This window comes from Pseudopipra pipra, chromosome 19 (genome assembly GCF_036250125.1).
Source record: "Pseudopipra pipra isolate bDixPip1 chromosome 19, bDixPip1.hap1, whole genome shotgun sequence".
Classification (NCBI taxonomy): Eukaryota; Metazoa; Chordata; class Aves; order Passeriformes; family Pipridae; genus Pseudopipra; species Pseudopipra pipra.
In genome coordinates this window covers 5,210,678-5,226,884 of record NC_087567.1, presented here as the reverse complement: position 1 = coordinate 5,226,884, position 16,207 = coordinate 5,210,678, and the positions used below count along the sequence as shown (strand labels likewise).

Sequence of the window (16,207 nt, the reverse complement as noted above, 5' to 3'; positions counted from 1 at the left end):
ATATCGGGGGAGCGGGACTACATTTCCCATCAGCCCTCGCGCCCCGAGAGGGGGGCTGGACTACACCTCCCATGAGCCCCCGCGCGCGACCCCGCCCTCCCCGCGGCGCACGGGAACAGCATGGCGGCACAGCTGTGTGTGGTGAGCGGGATCGGTCGCCATCCGGCGCCATCCGCGGGCACGGCGGCCCCGAAGGGCGCGGGGACGGCGGGAGGCTGTGCGGGGGACTCCCGTGCACCGCCGGGACCCCTTGTAGGGCTGCTGCGAGGCCTCGATGGCTGCGGGGGGGGCGCGTAATGGTGCCCCCCCCCCGGGCGTGGTGGATGGAGGGAGCAAGGCCGGGCGCGCTGCGGGATCCTCAACTCGCGGGGTTCGGCTCCACTTGTGCCGGCTCTTCCCCACAGCGCCTGTGGGAGAGTATTTTATATCCAGCGGGTGTAGCTCAGCCTGAACGCTGCCGCCGGGGGTGTGTCCGAGCTCCCCGGAGCGGTGGGTCAGGGCAGCCACGCCTGCCCGCGGGGGTCGGTGCTGCCCCGGCTGAGGAGCCACGAGGGCAAGAACAGGCCCGAGGTTTGTCTGTTCTGGGAGCTGAGCTAGTGATGATAAAGGTTATCCCTGTCTGAAACTGATCTTTTCCTCTGTGGAAGTATCACTCTGAGGCTCGGCGTTAAAGACGCAAAGGTAAAGGAATGGTTTGCTACATGAACTAACTGTCCTGTTCCTCTCTTTCAGAGCCTGGCACGATGTCAGGAAAGGATTAAAACACTCATCTGGCTGGGGACCTGATTTATCTACTGGACTGACAGCACAGCTGCACAGTGGTGAGAAACATCAGCATTTCTCTTGCCATAGTCTTAATTTTCTACTCCTTTTGCTGGACTACGGAAATAAGACTCATTTTTCAGTGTCAGATGATATCCTTGTGTCTCTGGGGCTCCTGGGAGGGGATATCAAAGTCCAGTGGCTTGATTAATGTAATTAAGCCAATCAAGGCTGTAGCTTTGTTGCAGCTGCCACTCGAGTGTGCTGCCCTTTGCTGCCATGGAGCATAAGCTGAAAGGCAGCACGGAATGAATGGGAATTTTACTGGTGTTGGTGCCCAGCAGAGCACCTGCTTGTCATCATGATCAAAGATGAGCCAGAGCAGAAGGGATTAGAGGTAGGAGGGATTGGATGTCAGCCCATTATGGAGACACTTGACACAGCTCATCTCATAACTGTGTCTGTCACAGAAATAGACAGCAGTGAAAGAATAATTGCTCTGTTTGCCTTCCTGGAGGTGCCCTGGGAGAGTTTCAGGCTTGCATCAGGTTGCTGGGGGTGGGGACGTGCCCCAAAGGGTCATCCTAGAAAGGACACGATCTGAAGAATCCTTCCCCTGAGGGGATGTGTCTGTCTTAGGTCTGATGAATGCATTTCTCAGGGTAAACTCACAGACAGATTACACGCTGGATGGATGGATTATTCTTGTGTGCAAGGAGGGGGTTGGATTAAGATGTTTGTGGAGGAGGATGAGGAGGAGGATGTCAGCTTGAAACAGCTTAAAAGGGTCCAAACTACCAATGTCTGAGAGCTGGTGGTTTTCTTTTCCTAAGCAGGGATTTAAATAACATCCACCTCCCAAAGTTTCTTGTCTGAGAGTGAGACAGCCCACTGGCAATCATGCTCCTCTGTGTCTGAGGGACAGGATTCTGCTGTGCTGAGTTTGTGAGGCAAAAATTGCTGTCTCTGAGTGGAGAATTTCTGTCTCTAATTCTCGCTCAGTGACCCAGGGCTGGTTTTTTTTTTGGAAGGGGTGGAAAGGAAATGAGCGGAGGACAAACTTTATTTAAAGTACTTTTGTTGACAGTTCTCACTGTAACTTGTATTTAGGAGGAAATGGTCCTGCAGAGTCCTGGGGCTGCTGTTGCCCAAACACAGCTTTGGCAAGAGGGCAGCTGCTAAGCTGGGCTTAAGCTGGTAAGAGAATTTTTCAGTATTGTGTGTTGCTTGTTTTAAATTCATTAATTATATGCCAGAAGTGTAGGTAGCATGACTCATGTGCTGATCAGAGTACCTAATCTTTGGAGGCTTTACCAGGAGCAGTACCAGGAAGAGCACTGGCCATCAGCACAGTGGCACCTGGGTGTCTGTGCTGTGCGTGGCTCTGTGGGACTTGAAGGGGTCGTGTAGCCAAGGGCAAGGAGAGAAACTGAGCCTGTGATGTGCTGTTATCCCTGTCTGACACTGCTGTGAGGAAAAAACTCCACTGAGGCTCATGTGCTTCCCTTGGTGGGGTCTCCTTGCAAAGACTCCACAAACACAAGTGGCACTGGTGGGGCACTGTGCCCTGTCCTCCCACCCTGTGACAAGTGGCACCAGCACAGGTGCTGTCCCAGACCCAGCTCCCCGCAGCCCAGGCATGGCTCTGGAGCTGAGCATGAGCTGCTGTTGTCATAGCACAGTTTAGAGCTGCAAAGAGCTTTTAAGTTCCTTTTAAGCAAACAGTGACAGGTTGAAGGGCAAATAATAGATGCATTTTTTATCTTTGCTTGATGTACAGTCATTGAATACACAGGCTGTAACAGCACTTTGTCTCCAGGCAGCTGACAGCTGCATTCTGCTAAATGGTTTTACGCTTTATTTAACAGAATTCCTTTGCTGCAGAAGGTCAATAACAATTTCCGACGGGCTGAGCCGGCAAAGTTGATGACAGGGAATGTCTTAAGAAATCAAGGTTGATGTGTAAAATGGGAGGGAAGGAATGGCCCCACAAACCACCAGTCACACTGGGTGCTCTGGCAATACAGCTGTGTTCCAAGCAGGATCAGCCCCTGGGAAAAGCACATGGGGCTTTTGGTTTCCAAGGAGTAAGGGGAGAAAAGGTGAAGAGGCAGCCTGATGATAAATGGGAAGAGTAAAAGCTACTCAGTGCTTTGAGATTAGAGGGCCAGGAATTGTTTCAGAGCAGACTTCTTTAAGGAAACATTTACAGCCTTGCTCTGTGGTGTCTTCCAGCTCTAGAAGCAACAGAATAAAGATTGTTTTGGACTGAGTGTCACAGATGGCCACTGATAAGTGACTTGTGTAACCACAGGCTCCTCCTCGCTGCTCAGGGGTTGCTGCAACCACACCATAGGTAAGTTACCACTAAAGCCAAAGAGGATTTGGGTGCTGCTGCCATTGGCTTGGGTGGGAGCAAGTTGTTCTCTCCTGAGATGTGTACTCTAGATTAAATAGTGCAAATCAGGAACTTCACAGCTGATAGTTGCTTTGTTCTGACACTGTCTTTTTTTTTTTTTTTTCTGCTAGGATCTGACCTACAGGTGGCTGGATGAAAAAGTGATTCCCTGGCTTCTTCTGTTCCAGAATAAAATAAATTTAAATTATGGGAAACCTTGTGAGTTGAAGTTGGTTTTTGTTTAGTTATTTTTGTGAAGGTTGGACCCAATGCTCTTAAGAGGTCTTTTCCAACCTTAGCGATTCTGTGATTCTACTTGGACATAAATGGTTTCGTGCAGATAGAAAGGATTTCAGATTGAAACATTTCCTGAAATTCAAGCAGTTGTGAGCTTACCCTTCCTAGCAAACCTGATACCCAAAGACTTCATTGTGTGCACATGCTGAAAGTTGAAGAAAAGCAATTCCTGGGGACAAAACTACTTATGGCTAAGCCAGGTCTGCTGACAGAAACGGTTCTTGTGGTCTGCTTGGGAGCTCAGAGATAAGGGGGTGAGAGGCAGTAGTAGAGTCATTAGGTTCATCTGATGGTAAGTCCTTAAAACTCCAGTGTTAGGCTTCACCCTGGGCTGGGAAACCTCCCTTTTTTGAGAAGGGAGAGGAAGATGCATGGTGTGGTTCTGATGTGCACAAACAGCTCTGCCCATGAGCTGGATGATTCCAGGCAGGATGCTGCCCTGGGACAGCACTTCCCTCTAAACCCTGCTCTTCCTGCCCTGTGTCTCAAGGTGCTGCTGATGTCACCTGAGGTTTGGCCAGAGCTGGTTTGAGGAGGTTTTGGAGCGTCCTGGGCAGGTGATGTGAGGATCAGGCTCATTCTTGTCATGAAAGAGGTTTTTGCTGAGTGCTTGTGAACACAAAACAGGCCTAACAGGCTGCCAGTGGTACCAGCGTGAGGTGGCTCTGATGGGAACAAAGGTTAATTTGAGACGTGGGAACACAAGGTGGGCCCCAAGCTAGAGATTACATCTGAAGCAGGCTTGGAGCCTAACCTTCTGTAGCTGAACCAGCTGGAAACAGCCTGCTTGGGAGCTTGAGGGGGTTTGGAGGTTCCCTGGCTCATGGCCAGGGTATCTTTTGCCATCTCTGTATGGCAACCTCATACAGCAAATAGCATTCCAAGTGGAAAAGGGCCATGCTCTGAGCTACCAGGGCCTCCCTGCCAGCCCAGGTCTTCATGATTAAACCTGCCCCCATCCCCATCAGCCTCTGGGGCTGTTCCCCAGTCAAGGGTTCACTCTACTACCTGCTACTGCTCTGCTGCAGGAGGGAGGGAGGGGGGTCTCACCCCCACCCACTTCATCGAAACAACAGAAACAGGCATTAAAGAAAACAACCATTCAACATTTATGTGATTACACAAAGTGGGGAAGTGTCTTGGGTTACACTGCTCTGTATCCACCCTCCAGCTGGAGGAGTGTCCCCCGTGGGTCTCCCTGAGCAGAGCTGGTTCAGGACCTTCACCTCCCTGGGGCTTTAGGGAGGAAATTAAAAAGAGTGATGATCACTTGTGACTCACCTGGCATGGGACTGCCTCTCAAAGGGCACCACAACCCTGGGTCCCTGTGCAAGAAAGGCCCAACAAACTCAGTGCCACACATGTGGCTTCAGCCCAGTGTCACCTCCGGGCTGCTCAGGGGCTGGACACATTCCTGGTGTCCCAGCTGAGCTGAGCTGCTGTGACCCTACTCTTAGCTGATGGCTTTTAAAACCCTTCCTTGTCTGAAAACACCAGACCTAGAGAAGGGGTCAGTGACGGGGCACGCTGTGTGTCTGTCACAGGAGAGGGCAGCCACACCCCTGTCTGTGCCACTGATCACGGAGACAAACAGATCCTTCTAGAAGGCAGCACACACCAACAGAGCTGGCTGCAGCTGGGCCTTTCTGCAGTCTGGGAGAGGTGCTCTCCAAACACACCACCTTCTTATCAGCTGGACGATCTGGTCTCTAGTCCACAGATTCATCCTGCCCATTGTGCCACCACGGTGATGAGCATTTGAGCTGGAGCACGATGGCGAGGTGTTTTCCAGCAACTCCAGCATCATCCTGCCCCTCCTGGTCTCCACAGGGGCCACTGCTGCCCCGCAGCCACGTTCATGGGGCTGGCAGGTCACAGCCATGTGCTGTGGTGCTTCTTGATGCCCCAAAGGCCATGTTCAATCACACTGAGCCTTGAAACATTTCAGGAGATCCCTGAGGAAAGGCAACATTTCTCTACCAGCTTCAGCTTCCCCCTTACCCTCACACCACTGCCAGCTGCAGTGTGGCAGGTCTGCTCCACGGGCTGGCCGACCAGCTGGGGAGAGCCCTCGGGAGAGAGAAGGTGGCCCTTGGGAAAGAGAAGAGCCACAGGAGTCCTCGGACTTGCCCCTGTGGGCAACCTCCTGGCCTCACCGCTGGTAGAGGGTGATGATCCCGGCCCGGTGCAGGCTCCTCCACAGCGCTGCCTCCAGCATCATGTCATGGTTGGCATAAAACACCAGAGGTTTCTTCTCCACCTCGTAATAATGATCTGAAAACTGCTCGTAGTTGGCAGTGATGAACCCGTAGGCACTGACCTGTGGGGAGGGACAGACAAAGGATGGGGTCAGGGCTCTACTTCAGGTGGTCTATTCACCACTGCCCCCCACCACCACCTTCCAGGGGGCATGTAGGACAGCCACCAGGACAGGCTGGTCCCCACCAGAAGCCCCACAGCAGCCAAAGCAGGGGGAATCCCCTTGTCTCCAGCAGGAAGGTGATCCCGTGGCCTCTTACCTGGTCGCAGGTGTGGAGCGCGGTGAGGAGCATGAGGGCACCCGTGCTGGGCATGTAGAGGGAGCTGTACTGGGTGTTCAGGATCTCTGATCGCAGGAACCTGGCAGTGGACATGGCAGGGGTGGGGGGTCACAGCTGGCATGGCACCACAGCCCCCAGACCTGCACCCATCCAGCCCCCACCACGCACTGGGTGATGCCAGGCCCTGGTAAGGCAGGAGCACCGAGTGAAACACAGGACTGGGGTGGATTCTCTGGTGACTGCTACTAAGGCTGAGTTCATTTGCTGCAGGTTGGTAAAAGGCACCTCTCTGCTGTTTGGAATCACCCTAACCCAGATGCCTGCTTTCATGAGAGGCAGGAAAAGACACTCCCGTTGGACCCTACCTCTGCTCCTGTTAGACTGGGACAAAATGTAATTTATTTTGGGGGATGGGAGCGAGGTGAGCACAGAGAGGTGTAGGAGGGGATGTCAACTGTGCTGCAGTGAGCAGGAGCGGCAGGGGAGAGGTGCCTCAGCCTTGTCTGCAAACAGCAGGGCAGAGGTGGTTCCATTGTCTGGGGAGGACTGGGAACGCACTTTGATGCTGAGCAGCCACTGGTCCATACTGGAGAGAGCAGAGGCAAGCGGTCTGAGTCCAGCCTGGAGCAGAGCTGAACAGCAGCCACCATCCTCATCATCCTCACCATCCTCACCTTGCTGTCAGGTACTGCAGGAAATCAGGATGCAGCAACTTGAACTTCTCTGCAGATGCCTCCGGTCCAAAATACTTCTGTGGCCTGCAGCAGGGCAAGGAGAAGGGCAAAACTGTGTCACAGGAGTCCTGGAGCTACTTGGGGTTTGTCCCAGCAGGGACAGATGTTGGGGTGAGGGCAGGCAAGTCATGCCTGCATCACTGAAGGTGCTGGGGGGTTTTTTGGGGGGCTACTCACTCATCCCCCTTGTCCGAGCCCTCGGGCACTGGGCTGCCCTGGATGGCCGATCTCAGCATGACGTAGTCCCGCACATCCGAGGGGATGAAGATGTACTTCAGGTCCTGCAGTGGGGGCACAGATGTGGCTCTTGGGGGGGCTTAACAGGGCAGTGCCCATGCAGGCTGGCAAGGACTGAGGGCTCCCGAGACAGGGAGAAGGTTTGGCGGGCAAGCCCAGCCTCAAGGGACAATTGGGGACCACGTGCCCAACAAGCCCTCAGGGTGTCACCTTGGCCTGGGGGATCCGGGTGAAGCCGTACTCCTCGTAGGCGATGAGGGAGTTCTTCATGGTGTTCACCGTGAAGCCGTAGAAGGAGACCTTGGTGCCCACATCCTCCTCGAAGCCTTTGATCACGGCACCGTTGATCCTGCGGGAAAAGCGCAGGACACGTGTCCAGGGCTGGGCCCTCCCCAGCACCCACAGCCCCAATCGTGCCCGGGACCCGCGCGCACCTGAAGACCAGGTCGTGTGCGTCGATGGCCTGGCCCTGCCGCGAGCCGTTGAGGATTCCACCGTTTCCCACCACGGCACAGCGGACACAGCCCCCGGGGAGGGCGGCCCTGTCGAAGAGGTGCCTGTTGGCGGAGGCGTTGAGGAGCCGGAGGGTGCTGCCCACCACTGGAACGGAGCAGGATGGGAGCGGTCAGTGAGGAAAAGGTGTGTCAGCCCACGTGAGCACAGAGCACATGCAGGAGCAGCACACTAAACTCACACCATCCCTGTGCAGGAGAGGGGCCTAAAGGTGGGATATGGGGACCCCGGGCAGTCCCTGCTCTCCCAGGTTTTGTGTCACCCACTCTCAGCTCCCCCCACCATGGTTCTAACCCTGCTCCAAACAGCAGCACTCAAGGCCGTGCAAGGCACAGGGTCACATCCAGACATCTCCAGCCCCAGCCTTGCTGATGCTGCTGCCTGTGCTGGCCATATCCCCTCCTCACAATATCTCTTTGCAATGGCCACCAGTTCACCCCCCTCTGCTGTCCCCAGCACTTCCCAGCCCAGGGATTGAAGCCGGCGGCTGACAGGGAGAGCAGAGCGTGGGTTTGGGGTGGGAAGGGAAACAATCTCCATCCACAACAATGGAGCGGGTTGTCCAAGCTCCTCTGGCCCCAGTTAATAATCATGCACACACTGGAGCTTTTATTCAGGGAAAATGTCACAAGATGCAGCAAGAGGCCTTTGCAAAGCCATGCCCTCCACCTCGTGCCCCAGGAGGTGGGGTGGGGAGAGATCAAGGTCCCTGGCTCCTCTGCTGCCTTCTCTGCCTGTCTCATGTCACCAGTCCCTTCTGCTGGGTCCCCGAGCCCCTTGAGCTGCCCCACATCCCCAAATCACCCCATCAGCTGCGGCCCCCATCCCAGCTGGGTCTGTACCTGCAAGGGACAAGCCTTGCCAGCCGTAGGGGACATGTCGTGTCCTCAGCCTGTTCCAGGTCGCCAGGGTGAAGTGCTGGTCCCACATCAGCACAGGGGTGTCGAAGCGGAAGATCTCCCCAAACTTGGGGTCTGCCTTGGCTCTGGCCATCGCTGAGTGCAGGCAGGTGCTGGGCTGGGAGAGAGGAGGATGCAGCTCAGCCTCCAGCCTGGGTCTGCCTTCCCTGCGACACCTCCACCCCTCAGCAGGCACCAAGGAGAGGACAAACCCAGGGACAGAACCGCTCCTTGTCCATCACAGGTTCTGCTGGGTCACCCAGGCAGGGCACTGCCCCCTGCCTTGGTTTGCTGCTGCAAAACACCCTGTGGCACCCAGCTCAGTGGGGCTGGGGGCAGCAGAGGTTACAGGGTCAGTTGAGAGTGTGAAAGATTCAGCACCTTCAGGTGTGGGTACCCCATTGAAGGGCTCTGCTGTATGAGAACAGTCCCAGCGCCCAAGAATGGTCCCCCCCAGAGCCTGGGTCCATCCTCATGAGTCTCCAGCCTGGTCTGGTGGACCGGGAGTCACAGGATTGGAGGGAGTGGGTGATGCTGGCTCCAACTTTCACATTAGGGAATGGCAGTAGGGAGGCCTGGGGAGACCCATTTGTGTGGATGGAAAAGGTTGCTCCCCTGCAAACCCCTTCCAGAGGATGCTGCTCATCCTTCAGCTTCCCCACACAGCCCTTCTACCAACAAAACCCAGCACAGAGGGGCACCACAGACATAACTGTGCAGTGCTAATGATTACCTGCTGCCTGCTGGGCTTGGGCTCCTCCAGCTCTGCAGAAGGCTTGAAGGAATTCCCACTGGAGTGGGGGAAATATATGGCAGAGTTAAAAATCCATCACTTGGGCACCCCACAGTGGGCATGGGGCTCCCAGCTCATGCCAGGATTGCTGGACACCTTTCCCTCCTTACCTCTCCGAGCTGCCTCCAAGGGCCCATCTGCGGTGTGGGGTCCCCGACGGGGCCAGGACCAGCGGCTCCGGCTGCAGCAGGCTGGGACGAGACAGTGAGGGCTCAGCTGAGGAGGTGACACTGAGCACCCCAACACCCCCACACCTGTGACAGCCATAGGGCAGGACCACGTCCCCTCCACTTGTCTCCCCTCCACCACTGCCTGTGCCCACCCATCCCTGTCTGTGTGTCCCTCTGCAAGGGGAGAACCACGGACGTGCAAAATACGGGGCTTTTGCAAAAAGCAGCTGCTGTCTCCTCGTGGGTCCCACCTCCAGGAGCCCCACACACCAAAAATCACACCCAGCCCAGCCTGCAGCCTTGGGGGAATCCTGCTGAGACCACCCTGTCTCTTCCCACCGTCTCACCATTCCCGAGTCCAAGTTAGACAAGGCTGGGGAAAGCTGGACAGGCCAGCAGGACACTTTTAGTTGTTACACTTGGAGAAGCAATCAGCAGCCAGGGTCTGCAGGCTCTTGGGGTATATGGGACCTCATCTGCCATGGGGGCAGCTGGAGCACGCCCTCATCCTTCATTTAGCACTGGGAGACAAAGGCAAGAACAGCCCACCCCGAGCAATCCGGGATACTCTGAGCCCCAAGGGGCCAGGAAGAGCTGACCCAGCCCCCAGGGGGAACTGGGGCTGGGGGCAGCCTGGCAAGCAGGAGGTGGGAGCCCACCGGAGGGGAACAGGCTCCCATTCATCCCCGCACAGAAAGGCCCTTCAGAGCCCCCCGGCGCTGCCGCCAGCCCAGCCAGCAGGTGCTCAGCCCAGAAGGGAGGTATTGTGGAGGAGACAAGGGCCCCTTGTTACGGGATCTCTGCCTGGGAGCCTGGGGACAGGTAGAGGCAGGTGGGGAGCGGAGCTCTGCCTCCCCCCCGGCCCCCGCCGGCGCGACACTGCTGGGCAGGGCAGGCATTGGGTTTCTGTCCCTGCCACGGCCCCTGTCAACACCAACAGTGCCCACAGCCCTGCCCAGGAGCGGATCCAGACCTGTTTGCCACCCAAACCCTGCTCTGAGCCACCCTGGGGGTACAGCATGACATGGGGGTCTGGCACTGGGGGCTGGAGCGTCTCCCCAGGTGTGGATGGGGAGGCAGTGCCCAGCAGGCTTTAGTCCAAGCTCCTTCCTTGCACCATCCCAGCATGGCCAGCTCCAGGCAGGGGATGCTGACGGGGAAGGTGTGTCCCTGTGCTGGAGGCTGAGCCCTGCCAGCAGGGCAGGGCAGCTTTTTAGATCAAGCCAGGGCATCTTGCCTTGGTGTCCCATGGAAAAGCAGGTCCCCAGCAGGAGCAGAGCCCTGTAAAGCCCCCACCACTCCAAACACAATGCTACAGCCCAGGGGTCAGCAGAGTGTGACCCCCACCTCTCCTTGCAGACAACCAGCTCATTCCTGAGGCTCATCCTGGGATCACCTGAGCTGACAGAGAGGAGGGAAGGAAAATCCCCAAGAGGGGTCCATCAAGGTGAGACTGAGCCATCCCAGGGAGATGCTGGAGCTGCAGCTTTCTGCAGAGCCTTTCTGGGGTATCCCTACAAGGATCCAACTAACCCCAGCCTGTTGCCTGTTCCCTTGGCTTGCAAAGGGGAGCACAGGGTCTGTGCACAGCAAGGTCAAAAACTGTACCAGACCTGGTGGCTACACTGAAGGCTGCTCTTTCATTCCAGGTACCAACAGCACACCCATCACAGCAAAGCTCACCCACACAAGTGTCTCACAGGAGCTACCAGGAGATCCATGGATGCAGAGTCAGCTCAGCCAAGGCAAAGTGCCCTGGGATCCAGGGAGCTCACCCCAACCCTGCTTGCTGCCTCCATCTCATGATGCAGACAATCCCCAGCCCAGGTGCCTCACCAGCTGGAGCTTATCAACACTACCACCACCCAACCAACAGACCAACAAAAACCTCTCTGCTCCAAACCCAGAACAGGTTTGCACTGAACTCCCTGCATGCAAAGCCCCTGGGTTGACCACACAGCCATTTCCTGGCTGCAGAAGTGCAGCTCCCCAGCAAATCCCAAAGTTGTTACCCTCACTCACACATCCAGGCTTGAGCTGCAGCCAAACAGCCTCTCCCAACCCCACCACCTCCCTATCCCTTCCTATCATACTCACAAGGCTCAGCTGCACATCTCTGCCCACCCAGACCCTCCCCAGCCCTCCAAGTTCTCCCACTCTTGTTTCTTGGTACAGACAGACCCCTCTGTGGCTCACCCCAGTGCCTGCAGGACAAGGCAAAGCCCTGGACACTGGCAGTGGGAGGGTGCTGTGCTACTTTCTGAGGTTCCAAGGATGCTGTGGGAGCTCTGAGGGGCTCAGTCCACGTGTACCCAGGTGGGCACAGCCAGCCTGGCAGGTTGGCTTATGATGATGTTCCATGGAAGCTGGGACCCACCTCCACCCATGGCCAGAAACAGTGGGTGGCACTTGCTCCTCATTTCTTGCAGGACTTGCGCTGAACTGATAAACCAGTGCCAGCACCTCCCTGCACTCAAATCCCAGCTGTGGGTGCTGGAGCCAGCTCCCCAGCAAAGCCACTGCCCAAACCCTGCCAGGAAGGGCGTGGGGCAGCTGGCCCCCCACCAGAAAGCAGATCAGTGGCATGAAGGGGAGCCAAGCGCTTTGACGTCACGCGCCAGGATGTGGTGAAGCACCTCGTGATGCTTGGTTGACTCAGAAGATGACAACGCTCCCCAGGACCAACAGATGCACAATGGGGCTCTGGGAAGGAGTGGCTCTGGCTGCCCCAGCACTGGCAGTGGCAGCAGAGCCAGCCAGGCTGGGTGCACTCCCTCGCCATCTGGCTATTCACAAACGTGACATTTTTGGTCCAAGGCCATCCTTCAATTCCGGAAGATAACACTGTGTGCGAGTGTTGTGAGCACACACACACTGGCCTTATCTTCAGAAAACACTCCCAGGGCCCCACATCTGAGGGAGCCAAAGTAACAGCAAGAACCTGCTCTTGGAGGCATTTGCTCCATCCTGCTGGGAAGGGCTGAGCTCCAGGAAGCATCTTTCCCTGGTGTAGAGCTGGAGCAGCACGGAAAGGCTGGGCAGAGCTCAGTGCTCTTCCTGTTAGCCCTAACAATAAAGCCACAGGCAGAGCTGGCAGCTCACCAGTGAGGTTTGGGAGAGATGGACAGGCAGGGATTGGGAGTGGGATAGGGCTGTGCCCAGCCAAATCCTGGGGGCTCCAGGGATTCAGCTCCCTTCATCCTTGCGTGGCTGGCTCTGGGGGGACGACAGCTCTGTGCTGAGCTGGAAGGGGACTTGGCACTGCTGTGGGTATCTGGTCCTGGGGTGATCTGGTGCTGGCAGCAACCACCACCCATCAGGGGATCAGCTTCCCTCTACCCCTCTTCGTCCTCCTGTCCATCTGCATGGGGGCACTGCTCACACAAACCTCCCCACAAAACGTGGTCACCTGCACCCACACGTGAGCACCCTGACCCTCCTGTGCTGACAGGCAGAGCGGGAAGTGAGTGCTCTGTGGTGGCACCTCAGCCTGTGGAACGCTGGCCATCCCGGTTCCACCTCCGGCCTCGGCCCCACATCCGTTGGCAGAGCTGATTCCTCCAGTGCACAGTTCAGCCTGGACGAGCAGCAGTCATAGGGCATCATGTTTATAAACACAGGGAATCGGAGCCAACAGGACCCACTCATTTGGGTTTAGCTTTAGAGGTTGGATTGAAGCCAAGAGGAGAGTCCAGGAGAGATTTAGAGAGCAGGTCAGCTCTGTGTTACCTCACCCTGGGCTCCTCTCTGGGGCTGGATGAGCTGACCCTTGGTCCCATCAGTCACGGGGCTGGAGCCCAGGCTGGCTTTGCTGGGGAGGTGACCTGGAGCAGGTCCAGGCAGGGTTAGGAAGTGGCAGCCTGACATGTGGCGGGGAGAACCCACTCCTGTCTTCCATCTCATGGCTTTCCTCCACATCCTGGTTCGGGGTTGAGCCATGGATCCTGTGCCAAGGCACAGCTTGGTTTCCATTCCTGGCTCCAGAGTGGTGTCTGGGCACGTTCTGCTGCCCTCATGGGCCTCAGTTTCCCCTCTCATGGACATCAAGCTCTTTGTGGGGAGCTGCTCTGCACCCCGGCTGTGACGTGCCCCCAGCACTGTGTGGTTCCAGCTGACACTGCACAGCCAAGGGTGGACACAGCCAACCTCTGCCCAAACTGCTGGGGATACTCCTGCTCCACAAGCCCAGCAGGGGAGGGAATCTCTGCCTTGGGCAAGATGGGATCAGGCAAAGAGAGCCCCCAGCTACCAGCTGGGGAAGAGGCAGCATCTGGACCCCAGGGCAGCCCATCCAGCTCCATCCCCAGCAACTCCCAGAGCAAATCTGTCTGCCCTCAGCTCACCTTGTGCAGGACCAGCTCCAGTCCTCACAGCAACCCCCATTCCCGGGCAGCACCCAGGCAGCTGGGCTCTGTCACACCGAGGGCACCCAAGAGCACCCAGGAGGAGGTGAGGGACACCCACAGCGCTCTCCTGGCACATCACCCGGTGCTGCAGGGCAGAGGGCGGCTGGTCCCGCAGCCCAAGCGCTGTGCAGGCTCCCTCACCCCCGGCCCACTCACCCACGCTCCCCGGGGCTCCCTGGGGAACCCCAGCACTCCATCCCTTGGCACCGCGGAGGCTCAGGAAGGGGCTCGGGGAGGTTGGAGGACGCAGGGAACGCAGACGAAGAGGGATTGCAAATTGCTGGAGTTTGGGAAACGCTGCAACCCTGAGAGTTTGCGAGCCGTGAGGCGCAGTCCGGGGATCCAGGGGGGCAGCCCGGGGGATCCGAAAGGGTTGGGGGGCAGCCGTGCCCTCCCCCTGCTATGGGGGGGGGGTGTCAGTGCAGCTCCATGGGGGCCAAACCTCCCCCAGGACAATCAGCTCGGATCTTCCATGAGCCCAGCGGGGACACGCGGGGCTCGCAGCGGGTTTCACAGAATCACAGAACCACAGAATATGCTGAGTTGGGAGGGACCCACAGGGATCACCGGGTCCAGCTCCCAGCCCTGCACCTGGGTTTGGTGGGCAGCTGAAGGGGGTTTGATCCTGCCCGGGGTGCGCAGGACCCTCAGCCGCCCCTGGACCCCACTGTGATGGGCTGCACCCACGTGGGGACCCCTGCAGACCCCCACGGCCCCGGGGTCCCGCTCTGGGCACCCCTGGGCTCGGCTGGCGGCCGTGGGCAGGAGCCGGTGCTCAGGATTCCTCGGAGCGGGGCAGAGCCTGCCGCGAGCACATTTTCCCAAACACCCAACGACCGGGGGGCACAGCTGGAAGAACCCGCCCTAAGGGGCCCACACTGGCACCCCAATTCCCCATCCCAGTGCATGGCACCTCTTGCTGGATTTACACATCCCTGCCTCCCACCACCCCCCCCCCCGTTCCCCGTCCCCCCGTACCTGGCTATGATCCTCTGGCTGGTGGGCGACTCCACCGTAGTGTAGTAGTGAGTGTAGAGGAGCAGAGAGGATGTTAAACCTGCCAGGAGCAAAAGGCAGAGCCTTTTCCAGTGTGGGGACCCCATCCCGAGCACTTCGACCGCTGGAGTCGCGCAGGCGAGCGGCAGCGTGGGAGCCGTCCCGGGCACAAAACTTCCCAGCCCCTCTCCTCTCCCCTCCCCTCCCAGCCCGGTGGGCGCGGACACCGCTAGGTCCTGGCTCCGTCCTGCCCTGGGTGCCCAGCTGCACCTCGGAGCAGGCTGGGATATTCCTCCGGAGCGGTGGGAGGAAGGGTGTGAGCCGGAGGGAGGAGGCACCAGGCTGACTGGTTCAGACTTGCTGAGAAAAAAAGCACTTTTGAGCTGCTTTTTCTCCGCGCTGGGGGATTAAACATTCACCCAGACCAGCAGGGAAATGCGATTTTTTTTTTTTTTTTGCCTCTTTTTCATGCCACCCACCCACAGCTCCCAAACACGGTTCTCCTTTCTGTAACTTTCCTGTGCGACTGAAAACACGTGCGTTCACCGCCGGCTGCTTCCCAAGCGGCAGCACCCACACCCCACGGTGCCACCCCCGAGCGAGTCCGCGGGTTATTTTATGCTTATCAGAAGCTCCAAGCTCTGAAGTCAATCCGGGCTCCCACCCTGGGACGCGCCCGGCCGCTCGCTGGTTAATCCGCCACGAGGGAGAAAATGTGGGGGGAAAGGGGAGAAGGGGGAACAGTTCTGGGGTGCTGCCCCCGGACCCGCTCGGGCTGAACGCATCGCTCACCCACACTGTGTGTTTGCAGCAAACAAAACCGTTCGGAGCTCTGTGGCAAGTTCGACAAAGAGTTTGGGCTGAGGGAAAGGCGAAACGTGTTTGGAGGGATTGGGAGGAAATTTGCATTAATTATTTTGGCGTTTACGGAAAGGATGTGCTTCAGTTTCTTTTTTGAAAGAATATTTCGATGGTTTTTATAGTTAAACTCTGAAAGAACCAGCCCTGAGAACTCAAGGATATGCATACCAAATGTTTGTTGCAGCGGGGGGAAGGGACTCAGCAGGAAAACAAGCGTTTTCCATTGAACTGCAGGGATTTGGGGGGGGGTTGGGTTTTTAGGAAGTGACCAGACTCGGGGAACAGCAGGATGGGGAGTCCCATTGTGTCCGCGGCTCCCTGAGCACCCACATGTTGCTCCAGGTCGTCACACACCTCCAGCCTCTCCACAAATACCTGTTTTCATTATTCAGCCCCAAAACCCAGGACTAAACCCCGTCCCTGCTCCCGAGTCCCACTGCACACCCCCAGGCTGGTGTACTCACGGCTGCATTTTCCCCAACACCCCTTTATCCCCCCAGATCCAACCACCCCCCACTCCCATTCCTGCCTGCCCAGACACGTTTCCAATGATGCTGCTTGTTCAAAGGAAGAATAAACACAAGAATAATTTTAATAAGAG

The 16,207-nt window shown here is 57.2% G+C and overlaps 1 protein-coding gene, 1 long non-coding RNA gene and 1 other non-coding gene across 6 annotated transcripts; 2 read left to right on the top strand and 1 right to left on the bottom strand.

Annotated features, from left to right (window-relative positions):
* The first annotated feature begins 76 nt into the window (after positions 1-76).
* Positions 77-3,375, top strand: LOC135424493 (uncharacterized). Of its 4 annotated transcripts, none has more exons than XR_010435250.1 (5): positions 77-141; positions 733-821; positions 1,873-1,959; positions 2,998-3,118; positions 3,292-3,375. It is a non-coding gene; the product is annotated as an uncharacterized LOC135424493 (long non-coding RNA). The 4 variants fall into 4 exon arrangements; XR_010435252.1 differs by having other exon boundaries at positions 116-134; XR_010435251.1 differs by lacking the exon at positions 77-141 and adding an exon at positions 471-489.
* Positions 589-665, top strand: LOC135424834 (small nucleolar RNA R38). Its single transcript, XR_010435379.1, has one exon. It is a non-coding gene; the product is annotated as a small nucleolar RNA R38 (small nucleolar RNA).
* Positions 3,376-4,542: 1,167 nt separating the features above from the next.
* ST6GALNAC2 (ST6 N-acetylgalactosaminide alpha-2,6-sialyltransferase 2) lies at positions 4,543-15,282 on the bottom strand. The gene is made up of 10 exons (XM_064675765.1): positions 14,728-15,282; positions 9,284-9,364; positions 9,114-9,171; positions 8,324-8,498; positions 7,403-7,568; positions 7,179-7,317; positions 6,909-7,012; positions 6,672-6,755; positions 5,977-6,076; positions 4,543-5,777 (listed from the first exon to the last, which is right to left on the bottom strand). Exons 1-10 carry the CDS (start codon positions 14,850-14,852, stop codon positions 5,610-5,612), a joined length of 1,200 nt encoding a protein of 399 aa, XP_064531835.1. The 5' UTR covers positions 14,853-15,282; the 3' UTR covers positions 4,543-5,609.
* Between the last annotated feature and the right edge of the window lie 925 nt (positions 15,283-16,207).